This window comes from Phocoena sinus, chromosome 9, assembly GCF_008692025.1.
Source record: "Phocoena sinus isolate mPhoSin1 chromosome 9, mPhoSin1.pri, whole genome shotgun sequence".
In the NCBI taxonomy this organism is placed as follows: Eukaryota; Metazoa; Chordata; class Mammalia; order Artiodactyla; family Phocoenidae; genus Phocoena; species Phocoena sinus.
The window spans coordinates 7,878,725-7,896,717 of NC_045771.1; the positions used below are offsets into that span (position 1 = coordinate 7,878,725).

Here is a 17,993-nt window from a genome sequence, read left to right on the forward strand (position 1 = left end):
CTGGGACCCCTATAATGTGAATGTTGGTGTGTTTAATGTTGTCCCAGAGGTCTCTTAGGCTGTCTACATTTCTTTTCATTCTTTTTTTTTTATTCTGTTCTGTGGCAGCGAATTCCATCATTCTGTCTTCCAGGTCACTTATCCGTTCTTCTGCCTCAGTTATTCTGCTCTTGATTCCTTCTAGTGTAGTTTTTATTTCAGTTATTGTATTGTTCATCTCTGTTTGTTTGTTCTTTAATTCTTCTAGGTGTTTGTTAAACATTACTTGCATCTTCTCGATCTTTGCCTCCATTCTTCTTCCGAGGTCCTAGATCATCTTCACTATCATTATTCTGAATTCTTTTTCTGGAAGGTTGCCTATCTCCACTTCATTTAGTTGTTTTTCTGGGGTTTTATCTTGTTCCTTCATTTGGTACATAGCCCTCTGCCTTTTCATCTTGTTTATCTTTCTATGAATGTGTTTTTCGTTCCACAGGCTGCAGAACTGTAGTTCTTCTTGCTTCTGCTGTCTGCCCTCTGGTGGATGAGGCTATCTAAGAGGCTTGTGCAAGCTTCCTAATGGGAGGGACTGGTGGTGGGTAGATTTGGGTGTTGCTCTGGTGGGCAGAGCTCAGTAAAACTTTAATCTTCTTGTCTGCTGATGGGTGGGGCTGTGTTCCCTCCCTGTTGGTTGTTTGGCCTCAGGGGACCCAGCACTGGAGCCTACAAGCTCTTTGGTGGGGCTAATGGCAGACTCTGGGAGGGCTAATGCCAAGGAGTACTTCGTAGAACTTCTGCTGCCAGTGTCCTTGTCCCCACAGTGAGTCACTAGCCTTCAAAGTCTGATTCTGTAGGAATTCTTCCTCCTGTTGCTGGACCCCAGGTTGGGAAGCCTGATGTGGGGCTCAGAACCTTCACTGCAGTGGGTGGACTTCTGTGGTATAAGAGTTCTCTAGTTTGTGAGTCACCCATCCAGCAGTTATGGGATTTGATTTTATTGTGATTGCGCCCCTCCTACAGTCTCACTGCAGCTTCTCCTTTGTCTTTGGATGTGCGGTATCTTTTTTGGTGAGTTCCAGTGTCTTCCTGTTGATGACTGTTCAGCAGTTAGTTGTGATTCCGGTGATCTCGCAAGATGGAGTGAGTGCACGTCCTTCTAGGCTGCCATCTTGAACCAATGTCCCTTTTCTTTTTAATTTGGGACTTTAAATCTAGTTCCATGGAGCTGTTTACCACGCCAATAGGTGTATAAAAATTAAAATGTACTGTTTTATATATGTATACCTGGTGAGTTTTGAATTAGGATTTATTTTAATGACACTAATGCAATCTTACACAATGTTTGCAATAGTTTAGTACAGGTTTTGTTTTGTTTTGTTTTTTTAATCCAGTTGACTGTAAAGACTGCTGCTCTGGAACTATCAGCAAACTTCAGGAAGAGGCTACATTAAAAGTTTGCTTCAATAAAGTTCCTGAGTTTGCTAGGCCTGCATGTAGTTCAGATGGTGAAAAGAAGCTTTATGAAAAGCCAGGTAGGTATCATAAAATACGTGAACTGGAACACAGTTTTAATTATATCAGAGTGAGGTAGTTTATAGCTCATAGCTTAGCAGCCTAACAATAGGTTTGAAATACTGACTAATTGTAATTTTGTCAGTAATAACCTAGAGATACAGATAAACAAAAGTGTGGAACAGTCCGCTTGGATCTCCGAAGGGCCAGGGGTGTTAATCTAATTTAGATTAAACAATGAGTTCTATAAATTTAATACTTCACGTGCATCCTGATTTAGAAATGCCAGAGAAAATACAGAAACTTAGCAAAAAAGGTTTTTTTTTTTAAATCCTTAATTTGAAGATAATCATCGGATTCAAGGGGTTTTCAAGGTACAAAGGAATAAAAGTTTTCATTTAGTTAAGATGAATAAATGTGCAAAAACCTTACTGAGGTTAAAAATAGTTGTGCATATAAATGAAGTGACAGTTCCTCTCTTGGACCTCTATAGCAATTATTGTCTCTGCAAGTTTTCTGCAATTTATCATGAAGTGCCTTGTGGCACTACCTTCATTGTTAGCCTGAAATGCTTATTTAAATCTTTTGTGGTTATTTAACCATTCATATTCATTTAACGAACACATATTTGAGCTTCTCAATGTGGCAGGCACTGCCTTTGTACAGGGTTTAGATCTCTGCCTGAGTTTCCACCTACCGTTGGGGGTGAGGACAAAAATAATGCAAATTCACAGAGAAAAGAGCTGCTTGTGCAATGGATAATTTATCCTGCCTTTGTCCCAAGTTCCTGGGAAAGAGCTTCTAGACCCTTGGAATTTCCTGAATGATAGGAGTATCATTGTTATTCATGGTGGGCCCCTAGATACTTTTTAGGATGGAGAATGGGGCTTCCCTGGTGGCGTGGTGGTTGAGAATCCGCCTGCCGATGCAGGGGACACGGGTGCGTGCCCCGGTCCGGGAAGATCCCACGTGTCGCGGAGCAGCTGGGCCCGTGAGCCATGGCCGCTGAGCCTGCACGTCCAGAGCCTGTGCTCCGCGACGGGAGAGGCCACAACAGTGAGAGGCCCGCGTACCGCCAAAAAAAAAAAAAAAAAAAATGATGGCGAATGGCCCTGCCCAAAAGACCAAGCATGGGATTAGGGGGTTGGGGCTTTGAACCAGGATATATCAGCCCTATCTCCAGGGAGGAGAAGGAAGGGAAGATGGAGATTGAATTCAATCATGTGGCCAATGACTTACTGAATCATGCCTACATAATGAAACCCCAGTAAAAAATCTAGACATCTGAAGTGGACGTGAGTTTCCCTGGTTAGTGACACACACTGATAGCCTGAGCGGGTGATGTGTCCACATTCCATGAGGAGAAGACATAGGGACTCCGCATTTGAAACCCTCCCAGAACTCACCCTGTGCATCAGTTCATTCAGCCAGTCCGGATTTGTATCTTTGATAATAGAACTGTAATCTTAAGTATTGTGCTTTCCTGACTTCTCCGAGTCATCCTGGTAAATTTTTGGTCCTGAGGAGATACTGGGAACCCCCAAATTTGTAGTCAGTTGGTCAGAAGAGCAGGTGGCTTGGGAACCCCCTCTAAACTTGCAGCTGCGGTCTAAAGAAAAGGCCGTCTTCTTAGGGACTGAAATCTATGCTGACTCCGGGCAGTTCATGTTAGGGGTCGTGTCGTAGCATTGCAGAGAGAATTTCAGACTGTGGTCAATTCTATGGGGAGTGGTGAGATGTGGGTGACTGTTAGCTGAGTGGGCAGGGAAGCTCTCTTGGAAGAGTTAATATCGAAGCTGAGACCTGCAGCCCAGCTGAGCCTCGATGGGGAGAAAGTTCCAGGCAGAGGAAACCACCAGGAAAAGTTCTGGAGGTGGTAACAAGCAGAGCACGTTGGAGATATGAGACCAGTGGGGATGGAATGGAAGAAGTGGGGATGACCGGTGGGTGGGGCAGATCACACGAAGTAGCCTTGTAGCATGTGGTAAAGGGTTGGCGTTTTAAGAGTGATGGGAAGTTATCAGCTGGTTATAAGTCAAAAAGTGCTGTAATTTGATTCACCGCTTGGAAAAGTCACTCTGGATAATAGGTGGAGAAACGATTACGGTGGTGAATGTGAACTTCAGTCTGCAGTGTTCATGTCTTTTTTTTTTTTGCGGTACGTGGTCCTCTCACTGCTGCGGCCCCTCCCATTGTGGAGCACAGGCTCCATACCCGCAGGCTCAGCGACCATGGCTCACGGGCCCAGACGCTCTGCGGCATGTGGGATCTTCCCGGACCGGGGCACGAACCCGTGTCCCGTGCAACGGCAGGCGGACTCTCAACCACTGCGCCACCAGGAGAGCCCTGCAGTGTTTGTGTCTTGATTGCCAATGTTTTTGTAGGCTCTTTGAGGGCAAGAAATGTAGTTTGTACTTCCTTATATTCACACAGTGCCTCATATCAATGCTGAGTGTATATATAGAAGCTACTGTATAATCTAGGCTGAAATCTGAGTGTGCGTGGAGAAAGACAATGTAGCAGAAGGGGAGGCGAATCCTTGCTCAATATCATCAGCGGATGAATTGGAAGGTTACTGTGACCGAGTTTGAAAACTGGCTAAAATCTGCATTAAAACAGCAAAATATTCTGCCATAATTCCATACATTTTTCAAGTCCTACACATTTTTCCAAAAAATTTTTAAACTCTAGGTCAGAGGTTCAGCAACCTATGGCCTTCAGGCCAAATCCAGTCTGTTTCCTGTTTCTCTAAGTAATATTTTGTTGTAACCATCCATGTCCATCTGTTTACATATTGTCTACGACAGCTTTCACACTATAGGGTTGAGTGGTTCTAACAGCCTGTATGGTCCCAAAGCCTAGAATACTTCCTGTCTGGTCTTTTAGAGGAAAGGCTAGCTGACTCCCTGTTTGGACGAAAGGCTCCTTCTGTGGCCGTCATGGGGAACGGCGAGTGCTGTGTATGTTATTGGGCTCTTTGTGCATTTTGCTAGGGTCCTCCAGGTTCTCCAAGGGCCGTTTCCAAAGATGGCAGCAAGCAAAGGGGGTGGTTTCCAACTGCTTCCAGCGAAGGAGACCAGAGAGAAGGAAATGAGGGTTGTTTGCATGGACAGACATCATCACCCTGGGAGCCCAGCAAAGGTAGCTGAGCTCTAAGCAGAGGTTGTGGCCACCACCTCCCAATCAGGAAGGAGGCTGCTGGCTGGGCGCCAACTCTCAGCTGTGAGACAAGGCAGGTCTTCTCTAAGAATAGGTAGAGTCGAGGGTAAAGACAGTGGGATACAGGACAGGGAGGTGGGCAGAGCTTTTCTGATACCAAGCCTGTCACTCTTTCCATAATGAACAAAGGTAATAATAATGGTGGTGATAACAACCAGAGAGCACTGACTGTGTGCAAGGCTGCGGGGAATTGGAGTTTAAAAGAAGCACTGCAGCGATGCAGTTACGATTATTCTCATTTGCAGCTGAGAGAAGGTTGTGAGCAGGAAGTGGAAGACCAGGGAGGTTAAGGAACCGGTTCAAAGGCACATGGCTGGTGAGGGAGGGAGTTGGGATTTGGAGGCAGATGTGTGTGGTTCCAAAGTCTATGCTATTCACAGTGCTGCTCTATAACGCTGCTACTCAGAGTGTGGTCCACTGGCCAGTGGCAGCAGCAGTAGCATCTCGAGTCCTGGCCCAGACTTCCTGAATCAGAATCTGCATGTTACCACGATCCCCAGGTGATTTCTGAGCACATTACAGTTTGTAAAGCACTGCCACTCAAGACCGCCATACTTTTTTCAAGCTCCCACTAAGAATCCAAGCTTCCCTCCAAATCTCCACTTTGTCAGAATTTTCACCCTTGATATAATATAAACTGATCCAGGATGGGAGCCATGTCCCATTTTTCTCAGTAAAGGCTGTTAAGTTGAATTAGATCCTAGGAGCAGATCCTGGACAGGTAAGAAACTGTTTCACCTAGCATTTTTCTTGATTCCAAACACGTTCCACACCAGGAATTCTTAGAGCCAAAGGAGCAAGCCTAACTCTCTTCTGCAAAAGTCTGGAGAGATCAATTGGCAAGTTCAGCAGCGGAACCCAATGGTGGGGATTCAATTTACAGAACAAAGTCTCTCCGGTACCTGGGATCCTGTGACAAGTTCAGGGAAAGGATGGGCACCCAGGGAGAGGACACCAAGGAAGCAAGACTCACTCAGCCAGGCAGATCTCCTCTGTGGGATGTGATGATTCCTCTAAATACAAGCAGTATTTGAAAGCCATGCACTTTATATTCATCTATTGTAAAATAGAAATACTACCCCCCAACTGTAACTAATTTTACTTCCCATTTCTACAGTGAGTTTGCAGCTAACGTTGCGTGGCCAAATAATATGAAAGAGCTGATTCTTTTCAGGGGCGCTGTCCACTTCTAACCGTTTAAAGTCACTCTGGAGTCTGGAAGACCAAAGGGAAGGCTTCCTTCTTTCTGCCTCTGCTGCCTGTGTCACTGGAGCTGCCCTTAGATGTGCCCAGACGGCTCAGTCCTTTAATGGGAATCAGCCTAGGTTTTGATCCTGAAAATTTCACTATTTCTGCTTGTTCTTAAGAGACACTCTGGCTTCTCAGTCGGTAGTAGCCTATGGCAATAGCAGCAGAGGCTGGAGCATTAAGAAAAAAAATAGAAGTTAATGGCTTCTACACATAACTGTGGGTGGTTTGTTTTTTGTTTTTTCCCTGTTGGCTACTATCGGCCAAAAAAATGCCTAGAACTCAAAGTAAAAACAAAACACACACAAAAAAGAAGTCACTAACTTTCTGTCATTGACCCCTCATCCCTATGGTTGTGAGTTTTCTATCAGGGTTTCCAGACAGTTGATCCCACAGTGGGGCAAGATTAAGAGCTCGCACCACTTTATTGCTCTGCTTGGCTGTTGATGGGCAGGGACCCAGGGTCAGAGTTCCAGGTCAAAGCTTCCTCTTCAGATCTCAACATTCATCTTGGCCACAGGGAATTACTAAAGATGAAGGCTTGTGTCAAACTCTCTCCCTGTGCTCTGCCATAAACCAGCTGGGAGCCCCTGGGTCGGTCACTTAACCTCCCCATACCCAAGTTCCCTCGTCTGTAAAATGAGATGTTTGTACTGTCTGATATCTAAGTCTTCCACCGCTAGAACGTTGTGACTCTTTGTGATTGCTTTTAGCTGTACTTGACGCAAGTACATACATCTACATTTCACGGGAAGAAATGGGGAAACGAAAAGAACGTGAGCATCTGCTCTGGAACCACACGGTTCTTCTGGCCCCAGCTCTGAAACTCATTGGCAAACCATCTAATAAGTCGGATTCTGTTTTCTCATTGGTACAAAATACAAAGCTATCACCGCATACAGGATGTTGGGAGAATCAAGAGAGAAGATGAATATAAAGTGCATGGCTTACAGCCTGCATGCTGGGCCCTTTCCCTTTCTCGGCTCTTCCAAGCCTGAAGCAGCGAAGAAAAGGGGGATACGCAAAGTGTCTACTCTTCTCTGGAACCCGGGGAGCGGCTTCCTCTGCACAATCAAAACCGCTTCCTGAGCCCAGATGAGCAGCTGCCCCTCTCTCCTTGTCTAGTCCTCTTAAGCGGCACTGAGTGTGTCTCACACTGGGAGACGGTGTGGCCTGTGTGTGCCCCTGGGTCCATCCTATGGGGAATGATACTCATTTGAGCTCCCAATGAAATTGTCTTATCCTGGGAGAAACAACATGTAGATATAGTCATTGCCTTGCCTTCCCTGGTAAGGGAATGGCTGGTGATGGCCCTGGTCTGTAAAAGTCTTACAGTAAAGACAGGGTGGCCTTTATATATCTCGGGCACATATGATTTCATTCCCAAAGGATAAAAGGCCAATGTCGTTTGGATGAAATGCTGTCATCATCTGTGTTTCTTTCACTCTCAGCTTTGTCTCTGTCCTCTGAGTGCTCCTGAACCGGATGCGTTCTGCCTTGCCTTTTCTTCTTGGCCTCTCAGTCACCTCTGTAGCTCTAAGAACTTGAATTTTCATCTTAAACGCCCACCATGACTCCAGTCCGGCCATGCTGACAGCCAGGGCGGGTTTCAGGCACGGACTCAGCGGTCCTTGAGTAACATGTTTTCCTGATTGTTTCTACCCAAGTATATTAAAAACACTTGCCTTTGTAGCAAACTTGCTCCTAATTAATTGTTTAAAGTCTCTGTATCCCTAGAGGAGATATGGGAAATCTTTACCTTATATGGTCGAGAATAAAACAATTATCTAGCAAATACTTTCTACAATTAATCATAGTCACTATATATAGTACAAAAAAGATTCCTACCTGCAAAACCCAAAATAGTTTGTTTTTGAACTAATTCCATAGAAGTTTAGCAACTCCGTCCAAGAACAATTATACTTTTAAATTTGAAAACAATTTCTTCTCTGTCAGCCGTTTTGGTCCTCTAAATAGCTCTCTTGTTTCCTCCTAGGCGAGTACGCATGGTTTAAGGGGGTAATTTGTCATTTTACCTCACTTTTTATCTTAGCTAACCATCCATCCTCAGTCACACTTGCAGTTTTAGATTTGAGACTTCCATTTGAACATGTTTGAAAAAAAAAACCCAAAAGTATAAGGGCATAAGCATTTTACAGTGCTATATGGGAAATGCAGCAGGTCTGGAACTCACTGATTTTCTTAGCATTTTGATTTTATGGGTCTGAGTTCAGATGAATCAAAGTAAAAATGAAACTCAGCAGGCATGATGAAATCAACTGAAACTGCCGAAACGGTTGGTCAGAGCCCACAAAAACTGTTTCATTCTCTAAGACTGGGAGGTAGAACCAGACCTAATTCAAGAGACAGCTTGCGAGGGCTGTCATCATTCCACTCCTCAAATAGAGAAAGACATTTCTCAACAGTGGATTTGGTTTTTTTAAACTGTACCTTTGCACAGACTTCAGTAAATGACACAAAGTTAATCTCTGCAAACAACAGGATATATGCATGATACCACTTTTTAACTTATACAAATTGGAATCTAATCCCCCCAACATTCATGCTGTGTTGGTAACTGGACGTGGGTGGGGAGAGACCCAGATGAAATACTTTTCAAACAATTTAATTTCTGCTGTTGACTCAGGGATGAGAATGGAGTCGGGGAAACAAGCCTGACCTCATGCAGAGAAAGCTGGTTATGTTCTCTGCTCTGTCTTTCCTCTGGGAGACTCCCAGAAGCAGCCAAAGGGGGCATGGAAATTTGTTGCGTAGATGACACTTTAAAAGAAATATTTTGTTCATTTGTGAAACAGAAAGGCTAATATTTACCTTACCTACCTCGCAGGGGGCTGTATCCAAGGACACCATACATGTGTAAAATCTGGAAAATGCTATGATGTAGACACTTTATCATTACTGTGTCCACGTTAGAACATTCTTAAAAGGAAGGTGAGCATCAAAACTGCTAACTACTACCTGGCAATTCAGGTATGAGGTATATAATACTGCCGGTTGCCTACAAAAAACGAAGATCTCTCTCTCTCTCTCTCTCTCTTTCTCTTGGACACAGAAATATTCCACATAATTGCAATTAAAAATTGACTGAGCTTTTATTTTCATGAAGTATCAGGTAAAATACAGATTAAGTCTTGAAGCTGCAGTGCTACAAGAATCCTGAGGCCATGCAGTGTCAATGAACAGGATAGCTCTTCGTCTATCAGTTGGTCCCAAGAATGTCTCTAAGAGCAACAGCCTTGGGAAAGAAATGCAAATGAACACTGACCACCATACTTCTCCTATTTTCTCTATTTAAATATAAAGTCTGCCTGAAATATACTATTTATCACTCCTTTCTTGAGCACCAGTTGCAATAATTTTAGATCACAAGTCTATTAAATTATAAAACATTTTATGTTTTCCAATACTTTTTAATGTGCATTTCTCAAAACATGGTTTGAAATTCTGTTTTTAACTCACCAGAGTACCTAGTAAAGTGCTAGACAAATAGCAGACACATAATAAATTCTTCCTGAGGACTGATTTATTAAGAGAAAACATGCTAATATTAACTATAAACTGTTAATACACTCCCACATATACTATTTAAAGTACCTGGACTCTTTAAGAGTGGTAAAAAAAATTTGCAGAAGTGGGACTGTATAACTATATTGACTTAATCCATTACTTAATGGGAACCCTTTCTCTAATTTAAGGCTAACTTTAGAATTAGAATTGATAAGTGAGAACTACTTTACCTTTATACATTAATGAGTAATTATGACATAATGAAACTGATTTTCATTAGATAACCCATGAGAACCTGCCTATTTGGAGAGTGACACTATAGTCCATCTCTCAAAATATGTGTTTAAAAAGGCATATATATTATTATTTTATGTCAATATCTTTTCTTAAGCAGTCGAAACAAAATTTCTTATTGCACAGCTCTACTAAGCTAGTCAAAGGAAGTATTATTGTTTAATAAATGCATGACAAAGCTCTTCTGACCAGTTTCCTTTTAAGGACAGCATTTTCATTTTCTCTGTGTAAGAAGGGAAAAATCACTACAAACTCCATCTCTTTTGTATCAGGAACACTGCATGGTTTAATTGCTGACAGCCTTGATGTACTAAGTAGTAAACAGCTGAGCATGCATCATTCCATTCCTTAGGACACCTCTTTGAGTGTTTGCGATAATTTATTACATTGAGTAGGTCGAATTCTCCCTTGATTTATGGAAGCGGTAATAACATTCCATCTGACAGAATGCTTTGCTAGGAGGAATCCAGATCTAGGCACTAAAATCTTTATGGCCTCCCCAGGAGGAGCTGGGATGCAGGTGGTATTCTGAGCACCACAGCAGAGAAAAAGGAGGAGTTTGCCTGAGGTCTTCTGACAAGTCAGCTACTCAGGGAACAGAATCTAGTCTCCTGATGCCTAGCACACAATCACAAAAGCATACTCCTGGAAGAGCTGCCCAAATCATGTGTGCAGAAGAGGAGAAGGGAAATGACACCCAGGATGCTCACTGCAGAATCCCCATAGCAGCCTGTCACCAGTCCCCTCCGACTACGCATAAAGCACACTGAAGGGCATCAAACAACATAAAATCCTAATGGTACCCTTAATTAGGTGGGACCATCAGGCTAACTCCCTGACTGCCAACAGCCCCAAATTCCTCTCTGTGGTGCCCAATCTTGAAAGCAAGATGTAGTTACAGAAACACTCTTTGGCTTACAAGGGACCATCAAGCTCTGATGATGGTGAAATTTGATAGCACTAATGTCCAACTTTATGTGACCATAATCCAGGTTTACAATGATACATTAAGCCCTAATGCTACTATTTATATCACCGTAAACTCAGTTTCCGGTGATATAAATAGTTATGCTAATGGCATTAACGGCAGCACTCTGCAATCACAGCTGTTGAGTGCTGCTTTTATGCTGTTAGCATTGCTACTTGTGTCACCATAAACTTAGGTAGTCACATTTGTTACATAGGAATATACAAGAAAGATGGATAGCCACATTTTACGCCCATATCTAGCCTCCTGTACTGGAGACTTACAGCTTGCTGCCCTCCTCTGTGTATTAAGGTCTGCCTAGCCCTCCGTTTGGCTCTGTTTATATCCAACAGCAATCTGTTTTCCGCCAACCTCGCGTTTGCTGGGAAACACTATTTAAAATTGGTAAGGAGGTGCCAGCCCCAGCTACGGGCACACTTACTGTCTCCTTGGCAGCGCAGGGGACCCACACTCAGTTTGGCTTCCGAGCCTTGCCGGTCAGTATCTCCAACCACCACCTGGCTTACTGGCAGGTGATCCTTGTAGGATAAGAAGCCAGCATCCTTCCTCCTGAATCACAGGGAAAGACAGAAAAGCATGAGGAGGCTAAGTTAGAAACATGTCTTTTTTGATCATTGTTTAAGTTGTCTAACAATTGACCACATTCCAATAAATGCTCAGAGGTGCACTAAGTAGAACCACAGTTAGAGTTGTTCCCTCTCTTCCACTGGGTGGTTTCACAGCTCATGGCTCAGAAGCAACTGTGACTGCTTTGCCTTCTGGAAAACAAAACTGACACCCTGATTTCCAGGGAGTCACAACCAATACACAGCATGCTATTTCAGGTTGAGTGTAGACTACCATGTTGCTTGAAGTACACACATCAAATGCTGAGCATGCATGCAGAGTTTGCTGCTCTCAGGGAATCAAAAGTTCAACAAAGCCAACCTGATCTCTTGCATAAAATTAGAAACAAAACCCTATTAAAAAACTCCCTTGTCTCCTTAATTGCTTTGAAGCAGTTGCTTCAGAGGCTTTCTTCCCTGTTGTGCATCAGCTAAATAAGAGATACTTTCAGGTCCTTCATCTCTTCTTGTTTATTTTAACAACTGAAAATGTTTATGCAACATTTGGAACACAGAGCAGGTGCTCACTAAGTGTCTACTTCCATTATTAATGAGGAGTGGAGTTGAGATGCAAGCCCAATTTGGCTTTTCTCTTAGATTTGTTCTCCTGTTTATTCTATATCTGTCTTGTTTCAGGTCTCCTAACTCAACCCTATACCCACCCTAAACAGAGGAAGAGGGCAAGGCTAGTTGTAAAGTATTGATTCTAGGATGAAGCACAGAAATATAGGAGATGTTCTTAGGGATGGAACCAAGGTGAGTTACCACGTGGCACAGATTTCACCTTAATAGGAGATTCCTATCCCCTCACCCTCTTTTTGTGCTGCTGTGGCCAAGAGATCCCCTCATGTGGGGCTAGATGACTGGGAGGCACAAATCAGTGTTAAGGTCATTCCACAAATTTATCTTTTTGCATGATTTTGTGCACTGATCAGCCTGAATGTAAATAAGAATTTTGAAATTGTATGTACAACTGATCACAGGAGAGAAAACTGATTTTGGATGATAGAAGAATGAGAGAAAAGTTGGCGGGGGGTGCACTGGGAGGAATTGGGAGGTTGGGATTGACGCATATACACCATGGATACTGTGTATAAAATGGATAACTAATGAGAACATATTGTATAGCACAGGGAACTCTGCTTAATGCACTGTGGTGACCTGAATGGGAAGGAAGTCCAAAAGGGAGGGGATATTTGTATATGTATGGCTGACTCATTTTGCTGTACAGTAGAAACTAACACAATATTGTAAAGCAGATATACTTCAATAAAAATTAATTTAAAAACAAAAGAAGAATGAGGGAGAGAGCTCAATAATCAGGTTAAAGATCTGTCATTTGCATCTCTTGCAGGGAATTGAGGAGAACCAACTTGCAAACCTGTCTCTAAAAGGCTATGCTGTTAGGAGCAGTTACTTGCTCCTCTGACCTTCTAGAAAGTCACTGAACATATGCTCCTTCATGTGTCAGGACCCAAAGAAACCCAGGAAGGAGTCACAGAATTTAGCCAGTGGACCGCAAACAAGTGTATTTTCCACTGCCTTAGTTATTTCAATGAGTTTCCAAGATAAAGTTTAAAAAAAAATTTTTTTTTGGGCCGCTGCCACATGGCATGCGGGATCCTTAGCTCCCTGACCAGGGATCGAACCCTCACCCGCTGCAGTGGAAGTGTGGCATCTTAACAACTGGACCGCCAGGGAAGTCCAAAAAAAAATTTTTTTTAATCATATGAGAACTAAGATCATGCAGAAAAGCACTGTGATTCTTACTGACACTGCAGCTACTGGTGACCCAGCCTCAAATCATTTGTAAACCCAACTCCTTATATTAGAACTTCTATCAGTTAAAATCATGTTAGAGAGGGAAGAAAGTCTTTGCTATTAAATTTGATATTTAATGTTTCTTAAAGGGACAATAAATGAAAGCACCATTAATAACATACTGTGATTTGACAACTTAGTAGAGTAACGTGCATTCCTGTGGAACTTCAGGCCGAGATTCTCTACAAGTTCATAATCACTTAGAATTAACTGACTCTAGATCAGGGATTTGTGAGCTAAGTCCTGAGAACCATTCATCTTGTCGCTTTTTCTGTGATGGCCCATAAGCTTTTTTTTTTTTTTTTTTTTTTAATATTTATTTGGCTGTGCCAGGTCCTAGTTGCAGCATGCGGTATCTGTAGTTGCAGCATGCGTACTCTTAGTTGCGGCATGTGGGATCTAGTTCCCTGACCAGGGATGGAACCCGGGCCCCCTGCATTGGGAGCGTGGAGCCTTAGCCACTGGACCACCAGGGAAGTCCTATTTTTTTTAATTTTAAATGGTTGAAAAGAAAGCAAAAGCAGAATAATATTCTGTGCCATGTGAAAATTACCTAAAATTCAAAGTCAGTGTCCATAAATAAAGTTTTACTGAAATAAAGTCACTTTTTAATTTAACTTTTTTTTACAATATTGTCTATGGTGCTTCCAGGCTACACTGGCAGAGCTGAGTAGTTATAATAGAGACCATATGGCCCTCAAAGCCTAAAATATTTATTATCCGGCCCTTTATAGAAAACGCTTGCCAACTCTTGCTCCAAATCATCAGGGCCCCTTTTTCTTCTGGGAATTGAGCAAATATCGCACTGACAATCATGGTGGCCTAATGTACAACTTATCCCCACAGTTGAGTATAGGGTTAGGGAAGGGGCATGAGAATATCTCTGAGGTGGGGAAAAAAGCATTTAAGCCAACATTTATGTACTCTAGCAGTGAGAAGTAACTTAAACCTTATTAATAATTAACTTTCTGATGGACGTCGCACGAGGTGGCCTGCAGTCATGTGTCAGGACGCTCAACATCCTTACCTGATACTTGGTATTGTTGGTTCATTTACAGTGAATGAGAAAGTGACTACTTTATAACAAATCTTGTGTTAATATGAGAGTATTTTGGAAACAAATGTTTGGAAATTGGACCAATCGCTATGTAATCTTATTGCCAAAATTTATATCTGCATAACCTCATAAGAATTTACACACCTACACACTTCCACAACTTGGAAACATAATTTTAAAATATTTGTAATAATCTTGTAAATGTAGAGTTCTAGTGGGTTTTGGACTTATTTTATAATACTGAAATGGGTCATTATTCAGTTACGTTGCAAATAAAACTGATTCAGAGATGATAGAAATTTACTACATTTGATCAAAACCTTTGCATTACTGGTCAATGAAACTGAGAAATTAACATCATGATCCAGTAGGTGCACTTAGCAATATACCTTTATCTAGTTTGTCATATGTTCCTTTAGGTAGTACTTTTCAACTATGATAGCCAATAAAGTCAAATATCAAAATGAAAAACACAGAGAGGCAGATCTTCAAATTGGTAATACAAGATTATTTAAAATAATATGTATTTAATCACATCACAGTTACTAAAACAATTAAAGGAAAAATGTTTAATTTCTATTAATATTTTAGAGAAGATATTATTAATGACAACTTTATATCATTTTTAAAAACTTTATCTTTTTATATTGAACATAAAATGTTAATTCACTGGAACCTGTATCTTACTTTTATACTTATTTGTAAATATGTGCTCAAAAAATTTTTAAATAGGGTGTCAAAAAATATGGGGGCTTCACTGGTGGTGCAGTTGTTGAGAATCTGCCTGCTAATGCAGGGGACACGGGTTCGAGCCCTGGTCTGGGAGGATCCCACATGCCGCGGAGCAACTAGGCCCGTGAGCCACGACTACTGAGCCTGCGCGTCTGGAGCCTCCAAGAGAGGCCGCAATAGTGAGAGGCCCACGCACCGTGATGAAAAGTGGTCCCCGCTTGCCACAGCTAGAGAAAGCCCTTGCACAGAAACGAAGACCCAACACAGCAAAAATAAATAAATATCCTTCTTTAAAAAAAAAAAAAAAAAGAACACTACTCTAATTCATAGAAAACAATAGTAACAATACAGCATCTATCATTGAATACCTATGTATATTAGACTATTTCTTGTATGCAACATCTAATCTGAAATCAGTTCTTCCATAGAGGCATCATTATCCCCATTTTACTGATGAGAATCAGAGAATTTATCTTGACCAAGGTCACCAGCTCGTAACTATAGAGTCTGGATTCAAATCTAGATTATCTGGATCCCAATCTAGGATTTTCCACAAAAGAGAGGGGAGAAACAAAACAGAAGAAAACCAAAAAACAACTATGTCAATTAAAAGCCTTTTTCTTTTAATTTTCATTTACAGATGAGGTGAAAATGTACCTTTTTAGATACACTTAGGTATCCTGAAACATTGAGAAAATTATTTGTGATTAGTAAGTTCAAAGATATCTGTAATGTTATACTCACAGGGTTATACTCACAGGCATCCCCTATGCCATCAGCACACCAAGTAAAAGTGGTCTAGAACTACCCCATCCCCAAGCTGACCACTGTTTTTAATGGTATACTGAAGTTTACAAAAGGTTACAGTTCAGCTAATACAGAAGTCTCCCTTAGCCTCGGGGGATACGTTCCAAGACCCCCAGTGGATGCCTGAAATCACAAATAGTACTGAACCCTATATATACTATGCTTTTTCCTATATGTACTGTATATATGTGATAAAGTTTAATTTATAAATTAGGCTCAGTAAGAGATTAACAACAACGAATGATAAAATACAACAATTATAACAATATACTGTTATAAAGATGTGAATGTGGCCTCTTTCACACACACACAATATCTTATCGTCCAAATTTAATGCCTTTTGCATCCTAACTAAGCACTGTGTTGTAACGTTTGCAGTTTGAGGTATGACAGCAAAACTACCACGAATTTCTTTTTCCTTCTTCACAGTTTCATGGACAGAACATTCGTTCTCACCATGAATCTTAGCAACGTCAGCATACGGTTTTCTTTCCTTACTAAGTCACCACCTTTTCACTTAAAAGCAGCATTAATGGCTTCTCTTTGGCATATCTGAATTGCCAGCATCACTGCTCTTGTGCTTTGGGGTCATTATTAAGTAAAACGAACAAAAGCACTGCAATTTTAAACGAATGAATTGTTTATTTCTGAAATTTTCCATTTAATATTTTCAGATCACGGTTGACCGAGGTTAACTGAAGCCATATACAGCAAAAACTTGGATGAGGGACTACTGTAGTGATAACCCTCAGATACTCCTTAACCAAACCAAGAAAATAGGAGAAAATAATTATCAGCTGAGAAAAAAAAAAAATACAGAGTTACCTTCTCGATCACTTTTGATCAGGGATATAAATAGGCCCAGGGATTTTAAAGTCACAAACAACTGTTTGTGAAACTCACCGAACAGTCGGCTCCGCTGGAAACAAATTGGTTGTGGAAACAGATTCATGGGTGGCAATAAAGGGGTTTGGCTAGCATGAAGTTTCTTGTGTGATCCTACAGCATAACCCACTTTCAAAAAATGATGTGTGGATGAATAGAAAATAACCTGAGACCTGATGAGACACCCTTCAAATACCTATAAGACTTCTATTTTAGCACCTGTGTGAAAATTATTTAGCAAGCAAAACAAGCCTTCATTGAAAGTTATGATCTTTAATGATCGAGGTCAATCTAATTTAGGGAGATATTCAGTAACTATCATGTTAGCATAATCTAATTACATCTATTGCTAAGCTGGTACATTAGAAAAATTCTATCATCCATTTCAAATAGGCCCTGAACTCAGACTCCTGCATAATCTTTCTATCAGTGTTGTTATTAAAGGAAAACTTGATTCTACAGAGTTTGCTTCTCTAACCTGGCATTACAGTTATTTTGTGTCAGTACTATTGTTCTGAGGAACTCTGTCTTACTCTGCTGCTCTTCCCTTGCCTTCTTTTCTTATCCTGCTGAGAAAGCAAAAGGCACGCTGGTCTTGCCCTTAGCTCAGTAAAAATACAAAGCCTTAGAGGAAAATAAACAGTCCAAGTGTCTGCAATTATAAGCTTGCTTTTCTACCAGATGTTATAAAAGTTACCACACTATGAGTATGTTCTATAATTCTAGCAGAGAAGAATTTCTTCTGCTTTGTGAAGTTTTAGAAGTACTTGTTTACTTAAAACAAACAAACAAATAGAATTACAGTCAGTGAATATTCATGTATTTCCAGCACAGAATCACCAAGGTAGAAATTTCTGGAAGAATACAGGAAGCCGAAGATTTAGCTACAGAAGACGTCAAAGAGACATAGAAATGGGGAATAAACACATGAGAAGATGCTTAATATTATTAGTCATTAGAGACGTGCAATTAAACATCTACTGAGACGCCACCTTACTCTTATCAGAATAATAGAAAAGACAGAAAATAAGTTGACGAGGATTTGGAGAAACTGGAATCATCATACATCGCTCATGGGATTGCAAAGTGGTGCAATCACTTTTGAAAGTAGTTTGGTAGTTTCTAAAAAGTTAAACATAGATTTACCATATGACCCAAAATTCCATTCCTGGATATCTACCCAAGAGAAAGCGTATGTCCACACAAAGACTTCTAGGTAGATGATTACAGAAGCTTTAGTCACAACAGCCCCAAAGTGGAAACAACCCAAATGTCCATCAACTAGCAAAAGGATAATCAAAATGTAGTATATCCACAC

The 17,993-nt window shown here is 41.3% G+C and overlaps 1 protein-coding gene across 1 annotated transcript in view; it reads right to left on the bottom strand.

Moving 5' to 3' along the window:
• The window catches only part of CNTNAP2 (contactin associated protein 2), a 2,098,245-nt gene that overhangs the window by 368,361 nt on the left and 1,711,891 nt on the right, over window positions 1-17,993 (bottom strand). Inside the window, exon 16 of the mRNA XM_032643309.1 lies at window positions 11,190-11,317. Within this exon, the coding sequence (XP_032499200.1) occupies window positions 11,190-11,317 (128 nt within the window). The remainder of the gene's footprint in view (window positions 1-11,189; window positions 11,318-17,993) is intronic.